This window comes from Cervus elaphus, chromosome 27 (genome assembly GCF_910594005.1).
Source record: "Cervus elaphus chromosome 27, mCerEla1.1, whole genome shotgun sequence".
In the NCBI taxonomy this organism is placed as follows: Eukaryota; Metazoa; Chordata; class Mammalia; order Artiodactyla; family Cervidae; genus Cervus; species Cervus elaphus.
This window is the reverse complement of record NC_057841.1, coordinates 29,690,156-29,713,136: the sequence shown is the minus strand read 5'-3', so window position 1 is coordinate 29,713,136 and position 22,981 is coordinate 29,690,156. Positions and strand designations below refer to the sequence as shown.

Here is a 22,981-nt window from a genome sequence, read left to right as displayed (position 1 = left end):
AGCAACACATGAAAACACATAAAGTAAGTTAAATAGAACCTAAAAATTAGAACTGGAAGTTATTGAATTATTACTGAACTCTTTGCATCTGTTGTTAAATAGTCATCATATTCTGTCTCTACATTGATCTGATCTTTTGTTATACATTTGAGTTATATGAAAAAAGTTAATTGATAAAAAAGCAATGAAGTTAGTCGCTCAGTCGTGCCTGACTCTGCGACCCCATGGACTGTAGCCCACCAGGCTCCTCTGTCTGTGGAATTCTCCAGGCAAGTATACTGGAGTGGGTTGCCATTTCCTCCTCCAAGGGATCATTCCCACCCAAAATCAAACCCCAGATCTCCTGCATTGCATGTGTATTCTTTACCATCTGATTTTTACCATTCTTTGCCATGTGATTCTTCATCATCTTTACCATTCTTCCCCACCAGAGAAGCCCATTAAAAAAAAAAAAAATGTGGAAATAAACCTCAGGAAGATGCCAAAATAGTTTAGGATAAAAATCCAAAAACAACACCCTTAAACTCAAGAAGTAGTTTCAATACTATTTCTCAATTTCAAAGACATGTTTTGACACATACCATAGCCTACATCTAATGTAAATATTAGTAATTACTTCATTAATCAAATTAAAACAATTTTATGTTATATAATCATATCTTTCAATAAAGAACAATATTTTGTTCATTGGATTGACACCATATATATTAAAAAATATTGTATTACGGTGTACTGTGTTAGTTTTAACTATTAGTTCCAATACAGTCACCCTTCTAAAGATTACACTAATTTTACAAGATCACAGCAAATTAGGATTTATTACATATTTTGGCAGTTTCTTACCTCTACCAATTAATTTTTCAGCATCTAGTTTAGAGGGAACATGTAGTGTCACTGTTTTGCAGGCATCACAGGCAAATGTTAAGATCTAAAAAAAATCAATATTATGCATGAAGAAGAGCCTTTTCATGTGTACACAGTTTGCACACATCTGTATAATTATAAATCTGTTTATAAAATTATCAAAATAATACCAAGCATATAATGGGATTAAGAATTCAAGAAAAAAAAACTGCATAGAAAAGAAGAACAAATCTGATAGAGAGCCATGGTTCCCTCCCTCACAAGGCATGTAAACCAAGAGAATTCCTTATCCTCTTGGACTTTGTTTCCTAGTCTGAAAATGGAGTTAATAATAACTTTACTAACATACTGGGTATATTGGGAAGCCAATGACACCCTTTTGTGGGAAAATACTGGAAACTATTAGGAAGGCAGCAGAGATATGTAAAAAGAACAAAATAAAAACAAATTTAATGAGTCAGCAAATCATTTCAATTATCTGTCAACTGCCTATGAGTCATGGTACCAAATCAAAAATATCCCAATCAAGAAAAGCCCAGCACTTTTAAAGACAATCCCTGACTCACTGCCATGGAGTGACTTAAAAATTATTTACATGTGACCCCACGCATACAAGCACATGATTTTGAAATATGAACTTATTTTGAACTTCTCATTAATGAGAATTAAGGTCAGTGTTAAAAATATTTCACTTAAAAAATGTAAATGATTTTGTGATTTATGGTGAACCAGTTACAATACAATACATATCTGAGCACATTGAAAATAAATTCTGTATAACAGATGCTTCTGAAAGATTGCTGGTTGTTTTTATCTTTTCTATATTTTTGCAAAGGTTTTTGACCGAAAGCAAAATAGCTAACCAGTATTTACATTGTTATTTAAAAATCTATAAATATAAATTAAAATCGTCAAAATTGGGATGAAAATTTTTGTCTCCAAAACACATTAAAGACCCTTTTAATTATCCAATTTAAATTGTGTATGAAGAACTTAGCATGACGGAGATTACATTTCATTTGGAACTAAGCAAGGACACAACCAAGAGACTACACTCGAATTGGAAATAAAAAGATGAAAAGAATTCTCACTGGTTGCCTAGTCTAGAGCAAATAGGGGCAGGACATGTGTAGAGCCCAGCTCGAGGGGACAGAAAGCACACTCCCACTGATTCATTCAACCCACATTTCTTGGTTGCTGCCTGGGTGCCGGGCAGTGTTCAAAGGCTACCACAGTGAACAAAGAGAATTTCTTGACTTCACTGAGATTATCTTATAATAAGAGATGACAAAAAGTCAATACACAAATGCACAAAGATCACATAACACCATGAGTAAGTGTTATAAGAAAAGTAAAACAGGGACAGAGGGGGATAAAGGAAAAGAACAGAATGAAACAAGGAAGCAAACCAATTCACTAACTTGGGGAGAGCCTTCCAAGTGAAACAAAAGCCGCACCAAAGGCCCTGAGAGGCGACTTCACCTGGTGTGTCAGAGGAACACAAAGGAGCTCGCAGCAGTAAACACAGGGTTCCCAGGTGGTTCGGTGGTAAAGAATCTGCCTGCCAAGCAGGAAACATGGGCTTGATCCCTGGATCAGGAAGATCCCCTGGAGAAGGGAACGGCTACCCACTCCAGTATTCTTGCCTGACAAATCCCACGGGCAGAGAAGCTTGGCAGGCGACAGTCCATGGGGTCACAGAGTTGGACACAGCTGAGCGACTAAATCAACAAACACAACAGCAGTAAACAGAGAGGGAAGAGCGACAGGGCATGACATTGAAAAGACAGTCGTGGGCATATTAGATAGATAGACCACAGGAACGAGTCCCGTTTTATTCTGAGGGCAAAGAGAAGCAACCGTGTGTTTAGAGACTATGGCATCACGTTGTGAGCATTTATACAGACTCATTCCGGTGGCCACAGGAAAACAGACTGAAAAGTGAAAGTGTTAATCACTCAGTCGTGTCCGACTCTTTGCAACCCCATGGACTGCAGCCGGCCAGGCTTCTCTGTCCATGGAATTCTCCAGGCAAGAATACTGGAGTGGGTTGCCATTTCCTCCTCCAGGGGATCGTCCCACCCAAGAATAAAAGCTGGATCTCCTGCGTTGCAGGCGGATTCTTTCCCATCTGATTTTTAGCATTCTTTGCCATCTGATTCTTCACCATCTTTACCAGTAGCCCGGCTCCTCTGTCCATGGAATTCTCCAAGCAAGAATCCTGGAGTGAGAAGCCATTCCCTTCTCCAGGGGACCTTCCCAACCCAGGGATCAAACCCGGGTCTCCTGCGTTGAAGGCAGATTCTTTATTTTCTGAGCCACCAGAGAACATACTATAGAGGACCAGAGTGGAAGCAAGGAGATCCACTGGGAGGAATCTAAGAGAGGAGGGGTGGTGACTTGGACTAAGGTAAAAATGATGGAAAAGGTGAGGATGGCCAAATTAAGACAGCATCTCAGATAACAGTGCCCTGGACATCCACTCATTCATTCATTCAACAAATATTTATTAAATGTCTACTATGTACCAGACATGAGCAGCAAACAGGGTTCTCATGAAACATTCAAGTCAAAGGTAAGATATTTGCAATTTCAATAAAGGAGGATAAAAGCTATGACAGGGAAGTTCAGGGTGCTTTGGGAGAGCACTGGGAGTCAGCCCCTTCTAAGGCACAGGTGAAGAGGGGAGACATGTTAGTCATGTCCAGGGAGGCAGAGCTTGTATGTTCCCAACACAGGAACTGCATGCGCACAGACCCCGAGGGGCCACAGACCTTAAACACCATTTGCCATGGTTGATGTATATAGCACAAGAGGGAGAGGAACTGAAAATGGATTCAGAGAAGCAGGTGTGGGAGAGAGTCTGAACAGCCTTAACATAGTACACAAATAGATTTTTTTTTCTTAATGATAATAAGAAACCAAAGATTTGTTTTAAGCAGATAAATGACATAAGCAAGCTTTCCAGGTAGCTCAGCTGTAAAGAATTTGCCTGCAAAGCAGGACCATGGGAGATGTGGGTTCAAGCCCTGGGTCGGGAAGATCCCCTGGAGGAGGGCAAGGCAACACACTCCAGTATTCTTGCCTGGAGAATCTCATGGACAGAGGAGCCTGGTGGGCTACAGTCCATAGGGTTGCATAGAGTTGGACCAGACTGAAGTAACTTAGCACGCGCGCGCACACACACACACACACACACACACACACAAATGACATAAGCAACTTTCTATTGGAATAAAGTCACTCTAACCAGTGTGACAAATGAACTCGGAGAACAATTTTCTTTGCCAAAAAGGGACCTAGGGCATTCAGTCAAATCCCCAGGCCAAAACTAAAAATGACGAATACGTGTTTTCAAACCATCCTAAAACATCTTGCAAGAAGCGCTAGGCAAAAACTGAGGATAAAGATGGAACACCGGAGTAACCAGAAACAACTTCTAATCTGAAAAGATTAGATTCTGGTTTTTTGGCCTCAAATTGAAGGGAGTAAAATCAAAGCATGGACCTGCCTAAGACCGAAGAGAAGAACCACTCATGTTAATCTGGATTCCCAAATGCAAAACCTTCATGGTGGGTATGAGCTAGAAGTGAACTAGCCTCACATGGACTTGTGAGCCACACTCATGTTATTCGGAAACTCAAGCCACTAAGTAAGTTGACCTAGCATGTGATCCGCACCATGGCTGCTGAAAACCATTTGGCCAAATTCAATAATCATTCTTAAACTTTTCTTTTAAAAAAGAGCCCCCAATAGGATTTGATAAGTGCCATTTCAATATGACTTTTATTTTATATTATAATCACATCACCAATAGAAAAGCACTAGGATAGCCTCACTAAGAAACAAGATGGACTTCCCAAGAGTCATCACCTATAGTTAACATTACATTAAAGTATATTAGATATATGAATGAAAAGAAGGAGGTAAAAATAAAAATAACTATTTGCATTTGATACGACTATTTATCTGGAAAACCCAAGCAAATTAACCATAAAACAGTAAGAGAATTTCACTAAGGGTGCAGAAATAACTGCTAAAATACACAAATCATTAGTCTTCATCCACATAAAGCCAGTTAAGCAATATATTGGAAAAAAAGAAATCATTTTCAAAAGTGGTAAAAGAAAAAAAGTTAGAATACCAAAAAGTAAACTTAAGCTTATCTGAGAAAAATCTGAAAATATTTCTGAAGGATACAAAAGAAGACTTGCACAAAAATAAATATGTATCATTATTTTGAACAGAAAAAAAAATCAACAATGTAAGTATATCAATTTACACAAAGTTAAATTATGAAGTTTATGACCCTAATAAATCCCATCAGTACTCTTTTTCCAGAACTAGACAAGCTAACTTAAAAGAGCATAAGGAAACCCAGAGATTGTCATAATGAGCAAACGATCTTAAGTCAGACAGGAGAAAGAATGTATGACATCCCTTATACACAGGATCTAAAAAGAAATGATACAAATGAACTTACTCAGAAAACAGAAACAGACTCACAGACTTAAAAGAACAAACTTATGGTTGCATACACCGGATGGGAAGGATAGTTAGGGAGTCTAGGATGGACATGTACACACTGCTATATCTAAAATGGATAACCAGACTTCCCTGGTGGTACAGTAGATAAGAATCTGCTGCCAATGCAGGGGGATACTGGTTCGATCCCTGATCAGGAAAATTCCACATGCCATGCTGCAACGACCGAAACCCCGGCCCAGCAACAAGAGAAGCCACTGCAATGAGAAGGCCACTCACGACAACGAAGAGCAGCCCCTGCTTGCCACAACTAGAGAAAAAGCCCGCCACACACAGCAGGAAGACCCAGTGCAGCCAAAAATAAATAAATTAAAAAAACAAAAAAGAATTCAGGCTTAAAAAATAATAATAAGATGGATAACTGAGGACCTACTAAATTGCACAGGGAACTCTGTTCAATATTATGTGGTAGCCTGGATGGGAGGGGAGTTTGGGGAAGAATGGATACAGGTATATGTATCACTAAGTCCTTTTACTGTTCTCCTGAAACTATCACAACACTGTCAGTTAGCTATACCCCAATACAAAATAAAAAGGTTTTTTAAAAATGAAGGGATAATTGATATGTTTTTAAAGAGGTCATAAGGAAAAAACAATTAAAAATAGAAAAATTATGAAAAAGAAAAGCCGTGAAAGGATATTAGCTTTAGCTAACAGTGAAAGGTCTTAGGAAGTCTCAGTAATGAAAACAATGCAGCATTTGGTATATCAATAGAAGGAAGTGCATACAAATTGGAAAGGAAGAAGTAAAAAACTTTCTATTTGCATTTGTTACAACCCATACAGATCATAAAGGTTGTAATTTTTTGTTACACTCACCAACCAAGAGCTGCTATTTCTCCTCATTCTTGCCTATAGAGCCTGCTCTCAGACTTTTGGTCGTTTGCCAAATGAGAAATGACATTTCAATGTAGTTTTAAATTCACCTTTCCCTATTATGAGTGAGGCTGAAATATTTTTTTTTTCTTTTTCTTTTTTTTTTTTTTATTAGATGCCATTCCTTCCAAGATAGTCTCCCAAATGGCTGTAGTGCCCAGAAGCTGTTGCAAAGAAACGGCACAAAGATGTCCTCAGTGGTGTTGAGGATGAGCTGGAGTTGGTCCAGTTATAAGTTGAGAATAAAGGGTCAGCACTTGTAAGGGTTAGAGGGAGGAGAATAAAAGCAATCTCCTGGGATGGTCTGCCAGTGGCTTGGGTGAGATTATTCACTGTAACAGAGGGTGGAACAGCAAGAGTGGAAAACCAAGTGTCTGTCAACAGAGGGACAGGCCACACAACTCACACCACAGCGGCACGATGGGCGGCTCCAGAAGCCTCAAGAGAGGTGATCAGGGTTCACACACTGAGACAAAAAGACCTTCACGACAGGGGCTTCCCTGTTGGTCCAGGGGTTAAGAATGCCCCTTGCAAAGCATGGACAAGGGTTCGACCCCTGGTTGGGAACTAAGATCCCATGTGCAACAGAGGAATTAAGCCTTCACTCTGGTGCCTGCACAACAACTAAGACCCAATGCAGCCAAATAAATAGAGGTTTGAAGGGGCAGGGAGTAGTGGGGGAGAAAGAAAAGACCTCCATGACATTTTTAAGTGAAAAAAGGAAAGCGCAGAAAAATGGACTGGATAGACTGTGTGTATGTGCTCAGTTGCTTAGTTGTGTCAGACTCTTTGCGACCCCATGAACTGAGCCTGACAGGCTCCTCTGTCCATGGGATTTCCCAGGCAAGATCCCTGGAGCCAGATTGCCATTTCCTTCTCCAGGGATTGAATCCAAGTCTCCTGCAGTGGCTGGCAGACTCTTTACCACTGTGCCACCTGGTTAGATGATAGCCCTGGGGTGAAGTGGGGAGAGGTTGGGGTATACACGGGAAATAGAGTAGGCATGGGGGAGGTCAGCTGTAACCACAGGGCACAGAGATTGCTTGTGCTGCTCTTTCCCCTGAAATATTTTAAGAGACATTTTTATTACTTTATGGTTTTTCATGTTAACGCTGGACTTGATTTATAAGAATTCTTTATGTATTGGTAGATTAGCTTTTTCATAAAGGCTCCAATCACAAGATGAAATTGCGTAAGGAATGATTTGAATTTAACAAAGGAGATCCCTGACGGACCTTAGAGACAGAAGCTTCATTAGGTGTTTAGGCAGGAAGTCAGTCATGTCTGATTCTTTGAGACCCCCTGAACTGTAGCCCACCAGGCTCCTCTGTTCGTGAGGATTCTCCAGGCAAGAATGCTGGAGTGGGTTGCCACGCCCTCCTTCAGGGAAATTTCTCCACCCAGGGATCAACCCTAGGTCTCCTGCATTGCAGGCAGATTCTTTACATCTGAGCCATAGTGGAAGTACATTGAGGTGGAGGCAGAGTGCAAATGTGTGAGGTGAGGCAGGACGAGGAAGTTGGGAACTAGTTCATGGAATGGTGAAGGATTACTTGGGTGCATGGGGAGGAGGTGATTATGTCCCACAAGCCATTTTTATTCAGTAATGCTTCTCTTCTCTAAACGTCTATCACACATGAGGCTCACAACCACAACAACCATCTGAGGCTGGCAGGGCTCTGCAGACGTGCACGGGAGCCTCAGAAGAGCTTAAGACACACCAACCCGACCAGCAAAAATGCAGCAGGATGAGGGGTGCAGCCGGAGTCACCCCACTTCTGGCCGATGCAGCTTTGAAGCTAAGGAAGGTCAAGGAAAGCAGATTATTCAACTTCAGTTTATTCCCTATATCTGCTTTTTCTAAAAGGGCCTGAGAAGATACACAGAAACTTCTGTTAGTATATCAGTGTTAGCTGCTCAGTCGTGTCCTACTCTTTGCGACCAGGTTGACTACATGTAGCCTGCCAGTCTCCTCAGTCCATGGAATTCTTCCGGCATGAATACTGGAGTGGGTTGCCATTCACTTCTCCAGGGGATCTTCCCGACCCAGGGATCAAACCTGGGTCTCCTGCACTGGAGGCAGATTCTTTACCATCTGAGCCGCCTGGGAATATTTATGGCCTGTGCATTTCATTACCCGAGCCTAATCATGCTTTTTTCCTTCAAGGGCAACGATTCAGAAAGAAGAGTCCAAAAAAAGGGGGGGGGGGTCAACTTTACTGAGAATCTAATCAAAATCAAGAGACATTTTTGACCGTTATTTACATATTCCATTCTCGATTTCCTCGACAGTGAACTGTTAATTGCCGTGCACCTGGCCCTTTGTATGTTATTAACTTGCCCCAGGAAATGAGTTAAGGTTTGAAGTCCATAAGGAAAGCCATTCTCAGACAGCGACGACTACAACTTCATTCATTAAAAATTTCAGGAATTCCGTTAAACAGGAGCGCGGTAGAGTAAGGGAAATTGACTGGATATTTCACGCCGCCAGTTCCACCAGTCCCAGAAGGAATTCCCCAACTGTCTGTTCTCCAGGTTCGTCCCCGTGTCCTTTAGGTTTGCCCGGAGCCCTAACGCCTGCGGCTCAGCTTGAAAAGGACACTATGGGCTTAGCCCCCTCGCTCTTCGTCTCTGTAACTGTTCTTCTTCCTGGGTACCCCGGGAGCTCAGCCCCTGGTCCCACACTCTCTCAGGGACAGCTCCGCCGCTCTAGATTCCGTGCCTGCAGCCCCCTCCCCTAAAGAGATCCCGGGCTTTTCTGCCCGGAGGTGGCGGGGTGAGGGTGGTGGCGTTGTCCTTTCCAAATAAGGCCACCCCCACTTTCTCTCAGAGCTTTGGGGAGGTGGGCTGGTAGCTATTGTGTTTCGTAAAGTGGAAAAAGAAACTGGAGCTGGAGGGCGGGAAGGGGCGGGAGGTGGGAGGAAGAGTCCGGATGCCTCCGAGGCGACCATTTCCCCAAAGTTTAAAGGGAATGAAACCTCACGTGTGGACCAACAATGGAAACCTTAATGGAGGACCGTCTGGGAGCCGTCTACCATTTTCACGTGCAGAGGGTCCAGACAGCTCGGTCCCCGCGCTTCCCTCCCCTTCACCCACAGCCTAAGATCAATTCCCCAAAAGGCGCCTAGACCTCTCTTTCACCCCAGGATCGGCGCGTTTGGTCGCGTCCGCCCAGCGGCTCGCCCCGTCAGCCGCCGGAACCCGGCCCTGAGCCGGCCTGGACTGTCCTCCCCCGCGAGGTGCGCAGGCGGGCGGCGCTCGGCGGCTCGTACCCAGGGGCCACGGATTTCCATGGGCGTTTGCAGCTGCTACCAGAGACACCCTCCTCCTCGTCCCCTGCGGGATCGCAGCGCCCAGGTCGCCGTCCTCTGTCCGCCCTCCCCCACCCCAAGCGACTGCACTTTTGCAGCCAGCCCCAGGCGCCAGGAGCCCCCGCCTGGCTCGCCACCCACAGATCTCTGCTCCCAAAGGTGCCCCCTCTCTCCCGCATCTGTCCGTGCGCCCTCCCGGGCCCGGTGTCCAGGCGGCCACTCACCGCGAGAGTCAGCAGGAGTTGCCGGCAGAGGGCCCCGCTCGGGGAGCCTGGGGCTCGAGCTGGCGCCATGGGAGGACTCCGGGGCAGGTCGCCGGCCGAGGCACCCGGAGGCCGGGGAGGGAGGGCGCGGCGGGGCGAAGGGCCGCGGCCGGGGCGCAGGAGTGCGAGGCCGAGGACCCGGCGCGCGGAGGAGCTGCTTTTCTTCTCGGTTTTTCTGAAGCTCCTGCCTCTCAGCCCAAGGGCTTTTCCTCTGACCGAGGGTGGGGTTTCCAGGCGCGTCCGAAAGACACCGATCGGCCCCTCCTAGGTATTTTCTTAAGTCTTCATTTCTGGAAAAACGCAACAGGTGGGAACTCCCTCTCGCCGCCACCCTTTTACCTGCGCTAGGTGTTTCTCACCAGCGGACGCCACCTATATGCCCCATCTCCCCCCCCCACGCCCCGGTGTCCGCCTGGAGGATTAACAGCTGGCCCTGCCCAGCAGAAGCCCTGACTATACAAAGACTCACTCCCCGAGCGCGCCCGGCCGCGGGAGGGGGCGAGGACCCGGGCGCGCTCCCGGCCCGACTCCGCCCCGCGCGCTGTGGTCAGTTGCAGACCCGCAGAGGCCGGCCGGGAGGGAGGTGGAGAGGTCGCACTTTGGTGTCACGGCTGCCTAAGGCCCACCTAGTAGAGGGTTAGCCCCAGGGAGACTGGGCTTCCCTGTGGGCTCAGACGGTAAAGAATGCGCCTGCAATGCGGGAGACTTGGGTTCGATCCCTGGGTTGGGGAGATTCCCCTGGAGGAGAGCATGGCAACCCACTCCAGTATTCTGGCCTGGAGAATCCTCATGGACAGAGGAGCCTGGGGCGCTGCGGCCCCTGGGACCACAAAGAGCCGGACACGCCTGAGCGATCAAGCACCCAGGGATACTGTTTTCCACACTCTCCTGGAGTTAATTTCCTGCGGACGACCAGTACGCACACCTTTCTTGGGATCTTGTTTGATCTTTGGTTTCGGGCGGGGGGGGGGGGGTCTTTTTTTTTTTTTTGTAAATAAATGTCATGGCCAGAATAAAAAGATACAAGGAAATTAAAATAATTAATTAAAATAAGGGAACCCAGGCATCAGGGGTGAGTTAACTACGGAATCTCTCTGAGATCCTAGACGTTGGCTAAATGTGGCCTCCTGATTTTCTCCAAGACCCTCCTTGGTCACAATTAAAGCCAACCACTGACCTTCGTATCACTTATCTCCTAAGTTGCACTCCTGGACGTCTCACTGAGATTTCTTCCTTTCCCACCACCCAAACCAGAGTTCGTGGTAAGAAAAGAAAAATAATAGGATAAAATGTACGTTTAGGTTTGAAGTATACTTAAACCAGGTGAATTATAGGAGTACTTAACCTGGAAGATTAAAATATAAAAGCAGTATTCTTGCAGCTCTTCAGAAAGCAATGACGGGGCATTCTGACTCATTATGCTGTACCTCTTTTCAATTACTGGCTTAAAGAGAGAAGTCTGACCACAAAGAAGAAACCTGTCCCATTTCATTTGGTTTGTCTGCACAGGGGTGTGTGGAGAAACCTATTTGAAAAGCCAGCCAAAACACTTAGATTTCAGCTCTTGAAAATATGTGTAGTCCCAATACCATTATACATAGAGCCAAAATTATTATAATATTGAGCATATACTTAAATTCAAGAGTATTGTCAAACAGTACCTATCTTACATTCTAAGCATTAGTCCCATGCTCTACTTTATCACTGAATGACACATAGTGAGCTGTTCTGTTGCCTCCATGTTTATAAAATTATCACTGAAACTTTGCTTGTAAAAGCAGCCTGGGTCATCGGCATGAGACTCTGATTGACATCCTTCTGTTTCCACATTTTTTAACCCTCATGTTTTTCCAGCAGTGATTTCATTAACACTCCTCGTCCTGTTAATGATGATATCATGCCAGTTTCATGTTCGACAAATGTACTCAGGCTGTATTGTCTTGGATAATAGAACATTTTCCAACTCTTGCTTACCCTTTAACCTGAAACACCTAAGGGTGACTCATGTTTCCCCACATTCCAGAAGAGGAAAGAGGGCAATTTGAAAAGAACTTGCCTTAGATCCTTATTTTCATCTTTCACACTAGGTAACTGACTGAAGCTATTAAGATGGTAATTTGTTTGTTTCTTCGTGAATTTCTTGTGTGTGTGTGTGTGTGTGTGTGTGAATTTCTTAAAGAAATGAAATATAAACTCTAAACAAGGGACCAGATTTATTTAATAGTTTTAGATTAGACTATATGGCTTCTGAAATAGTTTCTTGTATAATACAATCTTGAAATAGCAGACATAATTTAAAGAGACAATGAAATGTGAGAAAAGGAATTTTTTTAAGAATGTATTTTGGCTGTGAACATGATTTTGCTGATTTGAAATAATTTTCCATTGAGCTATGAGTCAAGGAGGCACCAGACCAACAGTCAGGACCAAGTTCCTTTGTGTTTTGGGCTGCTCATGTAACCTCAGCCCTCAGCACTCTCATTCATTAAGGAAGATAATTAAAATAATACTGGATGCTGTCTATGGCAGCTTCCACATCTAAAATTAAACTATTCAGACTCCTTGTGGCTGATTTTTGAGAAAGTTGGCTGGAGATGGGTGTTCCTTTTCAAAGAGAAAGTCAGAACCAGAGTTGTTCTTAAAAAGATGAACAATTAGCAACCCCAGGCCCTTCGGGCACATCTCTGCAACCAAGCTTCACAATTCTCTAATTTCAGAAAGTGGAAACTGAATATAAATGGCAAGAACAACAAAATACCACTTCATCACTGATGTGCACACAGCAACAGCTCTCTTTGAGCTGCACAAGGCCACTGTTGGAGCCTGGAGAGAAGGGTCCGTGTGGACACGTGATGTTTAGGGTGCATCTCTCTTGGCATGGCCAATGACCAGAATGGAACCCCAAAGCAAAGGAAACAGACGGAAGGGAGAAGACAAAAACAAGATTGAAGGACATTGTCTAGTTATTCACAGGTGAGAGTAGAGAGGAAAATATCTGATAGCCATGGTAAACAGAGCACAATTAAACTATTTATACCTTTCAGGATTGTTACAGGATTAAATAAGCTTCATGAAACCTAGCACATTCTAAGAACTCCATAAGTGTTGGTTAACATGGGTATCCCTCTTTACCCCACAGCCCCGTACCTTTTCAACCCACCTCATCCCTGTGACAGCTCCTTAGTTCCTACTTTTCCAGTATCTCTCCTCAGGTCCTGGTCAAGGGCTGAAACCCAGTGTTAAGGCACTCACCGATCCCAGATCCTTCAGCCTCCTTCCTGTTGACGAGACCCTCAGACCTTGTCTGATTCAAAAGGACTAAACGATGCAACCCTAAGATGAGATGCTACAGCTTGTGCTAGTTCCTACCTACTGAAAATTTGGATCAATTTTTTTCAACATTTAACAAGCATTTACTGAATGTCTTCCATGTATTTCCATAGCCCTCTTGGCATGCATTCCTAGTATTGTGATTAACATATTCAATAGACATTCTGTTCATTTTTCCTGTTTGTCCACTACACTGTGAGCTTCTTAGGGCAAGGACCATCCAAGTCCTTTTACGATAGGAAAAAAAGTTGTTTTTTTTCTTTCTAATGCAGCATTATCCAATAAATAATTTTTTTTAAATGCAGTCCTTATTTCTTTGAAGTTTTCTTCCAAATTGTGCTCAGTAAGAGTGTACTGTTCAATTTTGATTACCTTTCAAAATGTATTTTTAAAGTAAATAAGTGAAACAAACAATAAGTCAATTCTTATTATGAACTTGCTTCCCTGGTAGCTCAGACAGTAAAGAATCCGCCTGCAATGTGGGAGACTTGGGTTCGATTCCTGGGTTGGGAAGATCCCCTGGAGGAGGGCAAGGCAACCCACTCTAGTATTCTTGCCTGGAGAATCCCATGGACAGAGGGTTGGCGGGCTATAGTCCAGGGGTTTGCAAAGAGTTGGGCATGACTGAGCAACTAAGCATTCAGTTCAGTTCAGTCGCTCAGTCGTGTACGACTCTTTGTGACCCCGTGAATCGCAGCACACCAGGCCTCCCTGTGCATCACCAACTCCTGGAGTTTACTCAAACTCATGCCCATTGAGTTGGTGATGCCATCCAGCCATCTCATCCTCTGTAGCACAGCAATAAAAAGAAGCCAATGAATGAATTCCCAGGCGGTCGTGGTGAACCTGACCCTGTCTGCTCCTACCTTTAATAGATGCCATTTACATGTGCCACCGTGGAGTGCTGTGAACAAATATATCCTTACAACCACAGAATTTTGAATTATTTGCTTTACTAATTGACTACTTTGACAAATATTACTCAGTATCTACTCTGTCTCAGGCATGCTCCCAGCACTGAGATTGCTGTGGTGCCTAAAACAGAAAGGGCTTGTGCTCCAGGCAAACAACTAAGGGATCCTTCTTCATCTGCAATTCATCTCATGCTGATGCTTTTATAAAAGAAAAGACTAATCTCAAGTTAAGTGCAAAATGATATATAAACAGCATTCCATAAGGATGGAAAATCACCTTGCGTAAAAATCATTTGTTGCCATGTTAATCTCTCAATTTGTCCTTCCCTCTCCTTCCCCCACTGTGTCCACAAGTCTGTTATCTATGTCTATGTCTCTCCACTGCTGCCCTGAAAAATAGATAACCAGTGGGAATTTGCTGTAAGATGCAGGGAGCTCAACCCAGTACTCTGTGACAACCTAGAGGGGTGGGATAGGGTGGAAGGTGGGACGGAGGATGAAGGAGGGGACATGTGTATACCTATGGTTGATTCATGTTGATGTGTGGCAGAAACTAACACAACAATATGGTAAAGCAATTATCCTCCAATTAAATTTACTTTTTAAAAAATCATTTGTTAAATCTGCTCATGAATTGCAAACTGTTACCCTCTTTTGAGGACCTTCTGGTTGCTCAGTGGTAAGGAATCTGCCTGCCATTGCAGGAGACATGTGTTTGATCCCTGGTCAGGAAAATCCCTTGGAGAAGGAAAGGGCAACACAAATCCCACGGACGAAGAGATCTGGCGGGCTACAGTCCATGGGGTTGCAAAGAATCAGACATGGCTTAGCGACTAAACAACAACCTTCTTCTGAAGTGGACCTAGGGACAGGAAACTCACAGTTTTGTGAGATCACTTCACCTAGAACGTATTTGCTCTTGGCTTCTCTGACAGCCAAGTCTCCTGTTTTCCTCTTTCTCTGCTGGCTGTGTCTATGCATTCTCATTGCCTGGCTTCCTCTGCACGGTCTGATCTCTAAATACTGTACACAAACACATCCACATCTTTTCATATCTTTGGACTCCAGCGGCTCCTACCATCTGCTGGGTGCTTTGTATCTGCTCTTCCCTCCCCTGGAACTCTCTTCTATCTCTCTCCTGTCTCTCCTCCCACTCATCCTATAAATAGCAACTTTTATTTCCTTCCCCACAAGGTCAAACCCTCTCTGATAGAGTCAAATCTTTCTTACCAAACAGCTGCCTCTTCTTTAGAACACCTGTCACAATTACAATGTTAAACTTGAGTCATTTTTTTATTAATATTTGCAGGAGACACCAGAGATGTGGGTTCCATCCCAAGGTTGGGAAGATCCCCTGGAGAAGAAAATGGCAACCCACTCCAGTATTCTTGCCTGGGAAATCCCATGGACAGAGGAGCCTGGAGGGCTGTAGTCCATAGAGTTGCAAAGAGTTGGACACAACTGAGTGACTGAGCGCGCACACACAGTCACCAAAGACTACATTTTCATGACTGCAGTTGACTTTTTTTGATTCTGCCCATCTCACCAGCATTAATCATCATGAGTCCTGGCACATAATAGATGCCTAATAAATATTTATTGAATGAGTGAGTAAATGAATGAATGGTTCCTGACAGTCTCTTTGTTTTCCTGATTTTAATGCTTATTGGCCTATTAAAATAAATCATGTCTTGAGTCAAATTCAGCAGGGTGGGCATTCCTAATCTGATCTCAAACATGATGGACATGTATTGGTATATTTGGCAAAATGTAAGCAGGGCCAACCAAGAATTACTAGCATGGTTTTTGCACAAAAACAGACAAATAGGCTAAAGAGCTTTAAATTAAAATTCAGAAAGACACCAGTGCAGAAACAGGAACTTATATATGATGAAAGTATGGACAGTACACACCACTGGAAAAGAAAATTATTTAGTGTTCGTGTTAGGAAAACTGATTCATTGTTAGAGAAAAACAAAACTAATTTTCTACTTAACCTCAGTTAGAGATAAACTCATATCCAAGTTCAGGAGTTTCACTTTAAGGTCATGAGCAGTATCTTAAGCAGGCTTTAGAACTGCCCAGTAGTCTTGCTCTATGTCTAGTCCTTTCACTTCCTCACTCTCCTTGGCAGTATTTTTGTACTTCCTTACTTCTGCTCAAGCTTCCCAAACACACTCCTTCACCCTCAGTTTCTGTTACTGACTTAGCTTTCTATTTCATAGAGAAAATAGAAATGATTAAGGAAAACTATCAAGCTTCCTCACACTGACCCAGCTGTCCGCATCTGTGCCATATACATGGTCTTTTCTTCTATATGTGGAGGAACTGCCTCTGTTCATGGCTAATGTCACCTTTTCCACTTGGGATTCCATTCCCATCTCCTCCCACCTACTCAAGAACATTGCTCTAGCAATTCTTCTCCTTCTTTCCTATGTCTTCAATTTATTCCATCTCTATCTTCCCTGGGCTTCCCAGATGGCACTAGTGGTGAAAGAACCTGCCTGCAATGCAGGAGACCCAAGAGATGCGGGTTTGATCCCTGGGTCAGGAAGGTCCCCTGGAGGAAGTCATGGCAACCCACTCCAGGATTCTTGCCTGGAGAATCCCACGGACAGAGAAGCCTGGTGGGCTATAGTCCATAGCATCACAAAGAATCAGACACGACTGAAGTGACTTAGCACGCACTATGTCCCACAAGTGTATATATATAAACAAAATGAACTTCTAGTTACAACATTGATTTGTAATTACAAGCATAGAAATGTAATTGTCATAAAGACAATTCTATGTAACTCCCTCCAAAGAAACTGATAGGAGGGATTAATTTACTAAACTGAGGTTAAATGTTTTTCATCTGATCAGTTTTGGGGAAGCCAGCTTAAAATAGGGAGAGATACACAGGTAAATAGATACATAGAGCTATATATATATATAAATAGATATTTGGGTTGTAGGGAAATAGGGAAATAGGTGCAAGCCTTCAACACAAGATGAATAAGCTCTGCGGATGTAATGTACAGCATGATGACTGTAGTTAATAAATTACGATTGTTGTTCAGTCGCTCAGTCGTTTCTGACTCTGTGATACACACAAAAAAATTAAAGTATGTGAGTTGATGAATGTGTTAACTTGATTCCAATAATCATGTCATAAATATACAGATATGAAATCATCACATTGTACACTTTAAGCATATCAATTTGGTCAATTGTACCTCAATAAAGTTGAAAACAAAAACAATCCAATCAGTCTCCAAACATTTACCTGGCCAGCTACCATATTAGTATTTTTAGCCTACCCCCACACAGAGTTCAGTCCCAGCAGAGTGGGTTTTCTAGGAGTCATAGTCACTAATCTAAAAATTGTTTTTAATTTTGAAAAGCTGTTCAAGTATTTCAAATCTTTTCTATTACTAAGGCTCAGGGTGGGCCATCTCAAAACATGCCTCCATGGCATAGTGATTATTTTGAGTTAAAGCTATTTAAGAAATGGCCAATGCAAGAAGGACACTATGACCCTCCTCTCCGTCTCTCTGAAAGTGGGAAATAAATCTCTCCACGCCCTCCTGAATCTGGAGGTAAAAGGTCATCCTTATCACAGAGACAAGGAATTTGGGCTGAGAAACCTGTATAAACAAACCTTTTACTTCTTTAATTGACTACCCCAAGCCCAAACTCTGTTTAGATTCTTTACCAATTAAGCACGAAAACCTAAGCCGCTTTGTCCTGTCAATTCCTCACAAACTTCTTGTTCCTTTGTCTAAAAAGTATAAAAATTGGCCTGTTTTTGCCACTCTTTAGATTCATTTCTATGACACTTCTGTGCTTGCAAATTAAAATATGTTTATTTTTCTCCCATTAATCCATTTCCTGTAGATTTTATTATTAGTCTGGGCACAAGAACTCAAGAGGGTAGAAGGGAAATTTCCTCCTCCCTGACACTAACTAGCCTTTTCAGGGGTATTCTCAATACACAGCAATCGCCTTTAAATTGTCTTCTTGGGGACTTTCCTGGTGGTCCAGTGGTTAAGAATCTGCCTTGCAGTGCAGGATTTGACTCCTGGTTGTAGAACTAAGATCCCATGTGCTGAGAAGCAACTGAGCCCTTGCTCCACAAATGGAGAGTCTTTGGGCCACAAGGAAAGATCCCATATGAAGCAACGAAGCTCCCATGAGCAGGAACCAAGGCTTGACACAGCCAAATAAATTCATTTTTTAAAAAATATTTTCTTCCCGTGGCTAACCTTCTGAGTGCCCTTTATATGGTTTGCTGCTGGTTCCTGAAAATTTAAATGTACTTTTTTTTCTGCTTTTTCCTTTCTCAGCCTCAGCAATAACAATCATCACCACATAAATAAAATGAACCCCCTCCTCACTCTCTGGTCTTCTTGTTTTTTTTTTCCATCTCTTTTCTTTCATTTTTTGATAGAAGATTTATCCAGATATAATCCACATCCTTTCTCACATTGATTTTACTTCACCCAATAGTAATCCTCACTGACATGTCATTGACAACTTGATTTTCATAACAAAACCCTCTAGCTTAGAGTGGGGATGAGGAGTAGGGGAGTTTGGGGGTCAGAGAATGAAAGAGGACAGGACAAAATAAGGGGAATGCCTAGTCAGTCCTCAGCAGAGGAAAGAAAAGATGCTTTGAATATTCATGCAGAAAAAAAGTATTTATACTATTATCAACTAGATAGAAAACTAAATGTTAATAAAAAGTGCTCCCTGCCCTAAGTGAGCATCCAGTGTTTGGAGAAGGACTGCATGGATATTAAGTAATAAAGAATGGAAGGTGGGGGTGCAGAGCATCAAATCTGTTCATTGAACAGGAAGTACCTTCCCGAGACTCCCATAAATACCTCAAGTTCAGAATATTCCAATCAGCAGCCACTAACAAAACAGCTTTGCTTCTCTCCTTGCGGTTAATGGTTTCATGATGCTCCCACTTACTCAAGAAAGTAACTAGGGCCTCATCCTCACACCCTCACATACTATCAGTCTCCAGATTCATTGCTGTGTTTAACCCCTCATCTCTTATCTGGACCATCTTCACTGGTCCTCCAGACCCCATGGACTGCAGCCTACCAGGCTCCTCCCTCCATGGGATTTTTCAGGCCAGAGTACTGGAGTGGGCTGCCATTGGCTTCTCCACCTGCATTAGCAGGTGGATTCTTTACCATCTGAGTCACCAGGGAAGCCTGGAATAGGCAGTATGGATATGGAATTCAAGAGACATCTGCTTAGGAAATGCAAATTTGCTTACTATCAGGATATGAAGAGTTAAGAGCAACTTCAAATGGAAGCCATCTATTTAACCCATTGATTCTGGGGTGGAGAGAATGGCTCTGAAGTGAGGAAGATTATGTGTCTTCCTCTTTACCACAGAAATGTCCCAGGTGAAGATCAAAATTTACATTATAGGAGGTTGTGAGTATGTAAAATATTAATATTTAACACAGATTCATAGGAAGCATATTTTCTTTCAGGATTGATAAGCTAAAAATGCTTTTCCCACTGTATTATGGACCCGAGATGGCCATTTCAGGAACAATGCTCACGGGGTCATCTTTGCTCAGACTTGGATTTAAATCTTTGCTCTACGGAAGCCTAGCAGTATGATCTTAAGTGAGTTAACCTCGCCCAGCCTCAGTTTTCTTACTGGTCAAAGGAAGAGTAAACATCTAAACTTGGAAGTGTGTTAATAGTTTTTTTCAATGAGATAACATTTGTATATGTATCCTATAATGCTTTCACATAGTAGGAGCTCAATAAATGTCTTCAACAAATATTTATTGAGTTCCTTCCATGTTTCAGGCACTGTTTTAGACACTAAGATCTCTGCCCTCATAGAGCTTTCACTCAAATGTGAAGATGGGAGTGAAGACAATAACAACGACCATAATGAAGAAGCAAATTCCATTGCACAACAAATGACAACATAATCTATTTTATATTGAAAAGTCATGGAGTGCAAGCAGTCATAACCTTTAAGACCTGTAGGGTCCAGGGAAGTAATTAAAATAAACATATTAGGTTGGTTGAATAAAGTAGTCCTTTTTCATTATTCTGCTTTTGAGAAGATAAAAGCACAGAAAATATGTCTCTTTTCTTCACTACATTTACCTTGAGAGAACAATAGTACAAGTGTCATGATAAACGGCAGTTGACAGGCTTCTTATCTGAGACAGAAATGGCAAGCCTCAGAGGGCACTGGAGCTGGCAGGGGCCCTCAAGAAGTCACTTGTCACTTCTAAGCAATTGGTGGCCTTTGGGAAAATGGATTCAGTGTTGCCGCTCCTGCCAGTTTTTCAAGGGAAGCCACAAATTTGCACGTGGAGTGAAATGTCCTGATTTTTTAACATAGCCGTTTATTCGTAATATTTTCCACTGTAAGAGCTTCTCTTCTGCTCTTTTTCGTGGCGCCTCGGAGGCTGTCGGCCACTTCAGAATGAAGCTGAACATCTCTTTCCCGGCCACTGGCTGCCAGAAGCTCATTGAAGTGGACGATGAACGAAAACTTCGTACCTTCTACGAGAAGCGTATGGCCACAGAAGTTGCTGCTGACGCTCTGGGTGAAGAATGGAAGGGTTATGTGGTCCGAATCAGTGGCGGGAACGATAAGCAGGGTTTCCCCATGAAGCAGGGTGTCTTGACCCATGGCTGAGTTCGCCTGCTACTGAGTAAGGGGCATTCCTGTTACAGACCAAGGAGGACTGGAGAGAGAAAGCGCAAATCTGTACGGGGTTGCATTGTGGATGCCAATCTGAGTGTTCTCAACTTGGTCATCGTGAAAAAAGGGGAGAAGGATATTCCTGGACTCACTGATACTACAGTGCCTCGTCGCCTGGGTCCCAAAAGAGCTAGCAGAATCCGCAAACTTTTCAGTCTCTCTAAAGAAGATGATGTCCGCCAGTATGTTGTGCGAAAGCCCCTAAACAAAGAAGGTAAGAAACCTAGGACTAAAGCACCCAAGATTCAGCGTCTCGTGACTCCACAAGTTCTGCAACACAAACGCCAGCGTATTGCTCTGAAGAAACAGCGTACTAAGAGAAACAAAGAAAAGGCTGCAGAATATGCTAAACTTTTGGCCAAGAGAATGAAGGAGGCCAAAGAAAAACGGCAGGAACAGATTGCCAAGAGACAGAGGCTGTCCTCTCTGAGAGCTTCTACTTCTAAGTCTGAGTCCAGTCAAAAATGAGATGTTCTGTATACTATCTATGGTGAAACAGGTCACCAGCCCAGGTGGGATGCATGAGACAAGTGCTTGGGCCTGGTGCACTGGGAAGACCCAGAGGAATCGGGTGGAAAGGGAGGTGGGAGGGGGGATCGGGATGGGGAATACGTGTAAATCTATTGCTGATTCATGTCAATGTATGACAAAACCCACTGAAAAAATAAATAAATTAATTAATTAAAAAAAAAGAATTAAATGAATTAACACATGCCAAGTACTTAGAATACTGGATATTACATGATAAGGACTCCCTCAATAAATGTTGGCTTTTGTTATGACTAACAGCAAAAAAAAAAAAAAAAAAAAATGAGATGTTCTAAGAGTAACAAATAAATAAGATCAGACATCAAAAAAAAAAAAAAGAGCTTCTCTTCTCCTCAGCCTCAACTCCTCCCCACCACCCTCCAACAAAATTTGCAAGTCACAGCTGGCTTAAGGATGCAAACAGGTTTTGCATCTTGCATTTTTTGAAAAAAATGAGGTTTTATTTACATGACTTTTAAAACTTCTGTTTTGCAATATTTTTTAAAACTTGACAAGTGAAAGAGCATGAGCCTTCCGCCTAATTACTCTGTAGGCCCTTAACTATCAAATAAGGGATAAATATTTTGCTAAGAATCTTACTTGCTAAAAAAAGTGAAAGTATTAGTCGCTCAGTCATGTCCCACTTTTTGCGACCCCATGGACTGTAGCCCACCAGACTCCCCAGTCCATGGGGTTCTCCAGGCAAGAATACTGGAGTGGGTTGCCATGCCCTCCTCCAGGGGATCATCCTAACCCAGGGATCGACTCCAGGTCTCCTGCCTTGCAAGTATATTCTTCACTGTCTAAGCCACCAGAGAAGCCCCTTATTTGCCTGGAGCAGGATAATGCTGGTTAAGAATAAGAAACCATGGGCTTCCCTGGTAGTCCAATGGTTAGGGCTCCATGTTTCCACTGCAGGGGTTGCAGGTTCTATCCCACATGCAGTGCAGCAAAGCCAGAAAAATTAAAATTAGATTTTTTTTAAAAGACCAAGAAACCATATTTTTCCCACAGATTACCTCCTATCATTATTAGACATCTTCCTTAGTTACAGTGCCCTGACTTTGGTCAGCTGAAATACCACATTTCTCACTCTCTCTTGCAGACAGGGATAAACAAGTGACTAAGTTCTACAAAGTGTATGTAGGCAGAATTTGTTGGAGGAAGTCTCTGGAAATGCTCCCTAAAAAGAAAGTCTTCCTCCTTCCTTGTTTTTCTACTCCAGACTCAGATGTGATGGCTGGCATTGCATTAATCATTTTGTGATTGTGAAGCAATTTGTACAGAGGATGGTTGAGCAGAAAAAGGGAAGGCTCCTGGAACACAGATGACATTAAGAAGCCTTCATACAAGTCCAAGACTCTCTAAACTTGTTTTACGTTAGTGAAAATCAACTTTTACCTGTTGATTTTCTTAAACCACTTTATAGGTAATTGATTAAGAGATAATTAGGAGGTAGAGTGAACTGCCTGTAGTTCTATGTGGGAAACTGGGGTGGGGGAAGGAGTCAAGGGTGATGCCCATGGTTCTGGCTTGGACTACTGGGAGACACTATGCCCTGAGCTGGCAGGATCAGATGGTGCATGACTTAAATATAAATAAATAAACCAT

The 22,981-nt window shown here is 43.0% G+C and overlaps 2 protein-coding genes and 1 pseudogene across 5 annotated transcripts in view; 1 reads left to right on the top strand and 2 right to left on the bottom strand.

The window, feature by feature from the left end:
* The window catches only part of DSC2 (desmocollin 2), a 36,755-nt gene extending 26,435 nt beyond the window's left edge, over window positions 1-10,320 (bottom strand). For 2 of the 3 annotated variants that reach the window (XM_043888774.1, XM_043888775.1), the window contains exons 1-2: window positions 9,821-10,320; window positions 844-928 (exon numbers count right to left, since the gene is read on the bottom strand). In XM_043888774.1, the coding sequence (XP_043744709.1) occupies window positions 844-928; window positions 9,821-9,889 (154 nt within the window). In that variant the 5' untranslated portion in view covers window positions 9,890-10,320. The remainder of the gene's footprint in view (window positions 1-843; window positions 929-9,820) is intronic. The other variant, XM_043888773.1, reaches the window with a different exon arrangement.
* The window catches only part of DSC1 (desmocollin 1), a 154,802-nt gene that overhangs the window by 92,049 nt on the left and 39,772 nt on the right, over window positions 1-22,981 (bottom strand). The gene's annotated exons all lie outside the window — the stretch shown is intronic.
* Window positions 20,524-21,318, top strand: LOC122684650 (annotated as a pseudogene).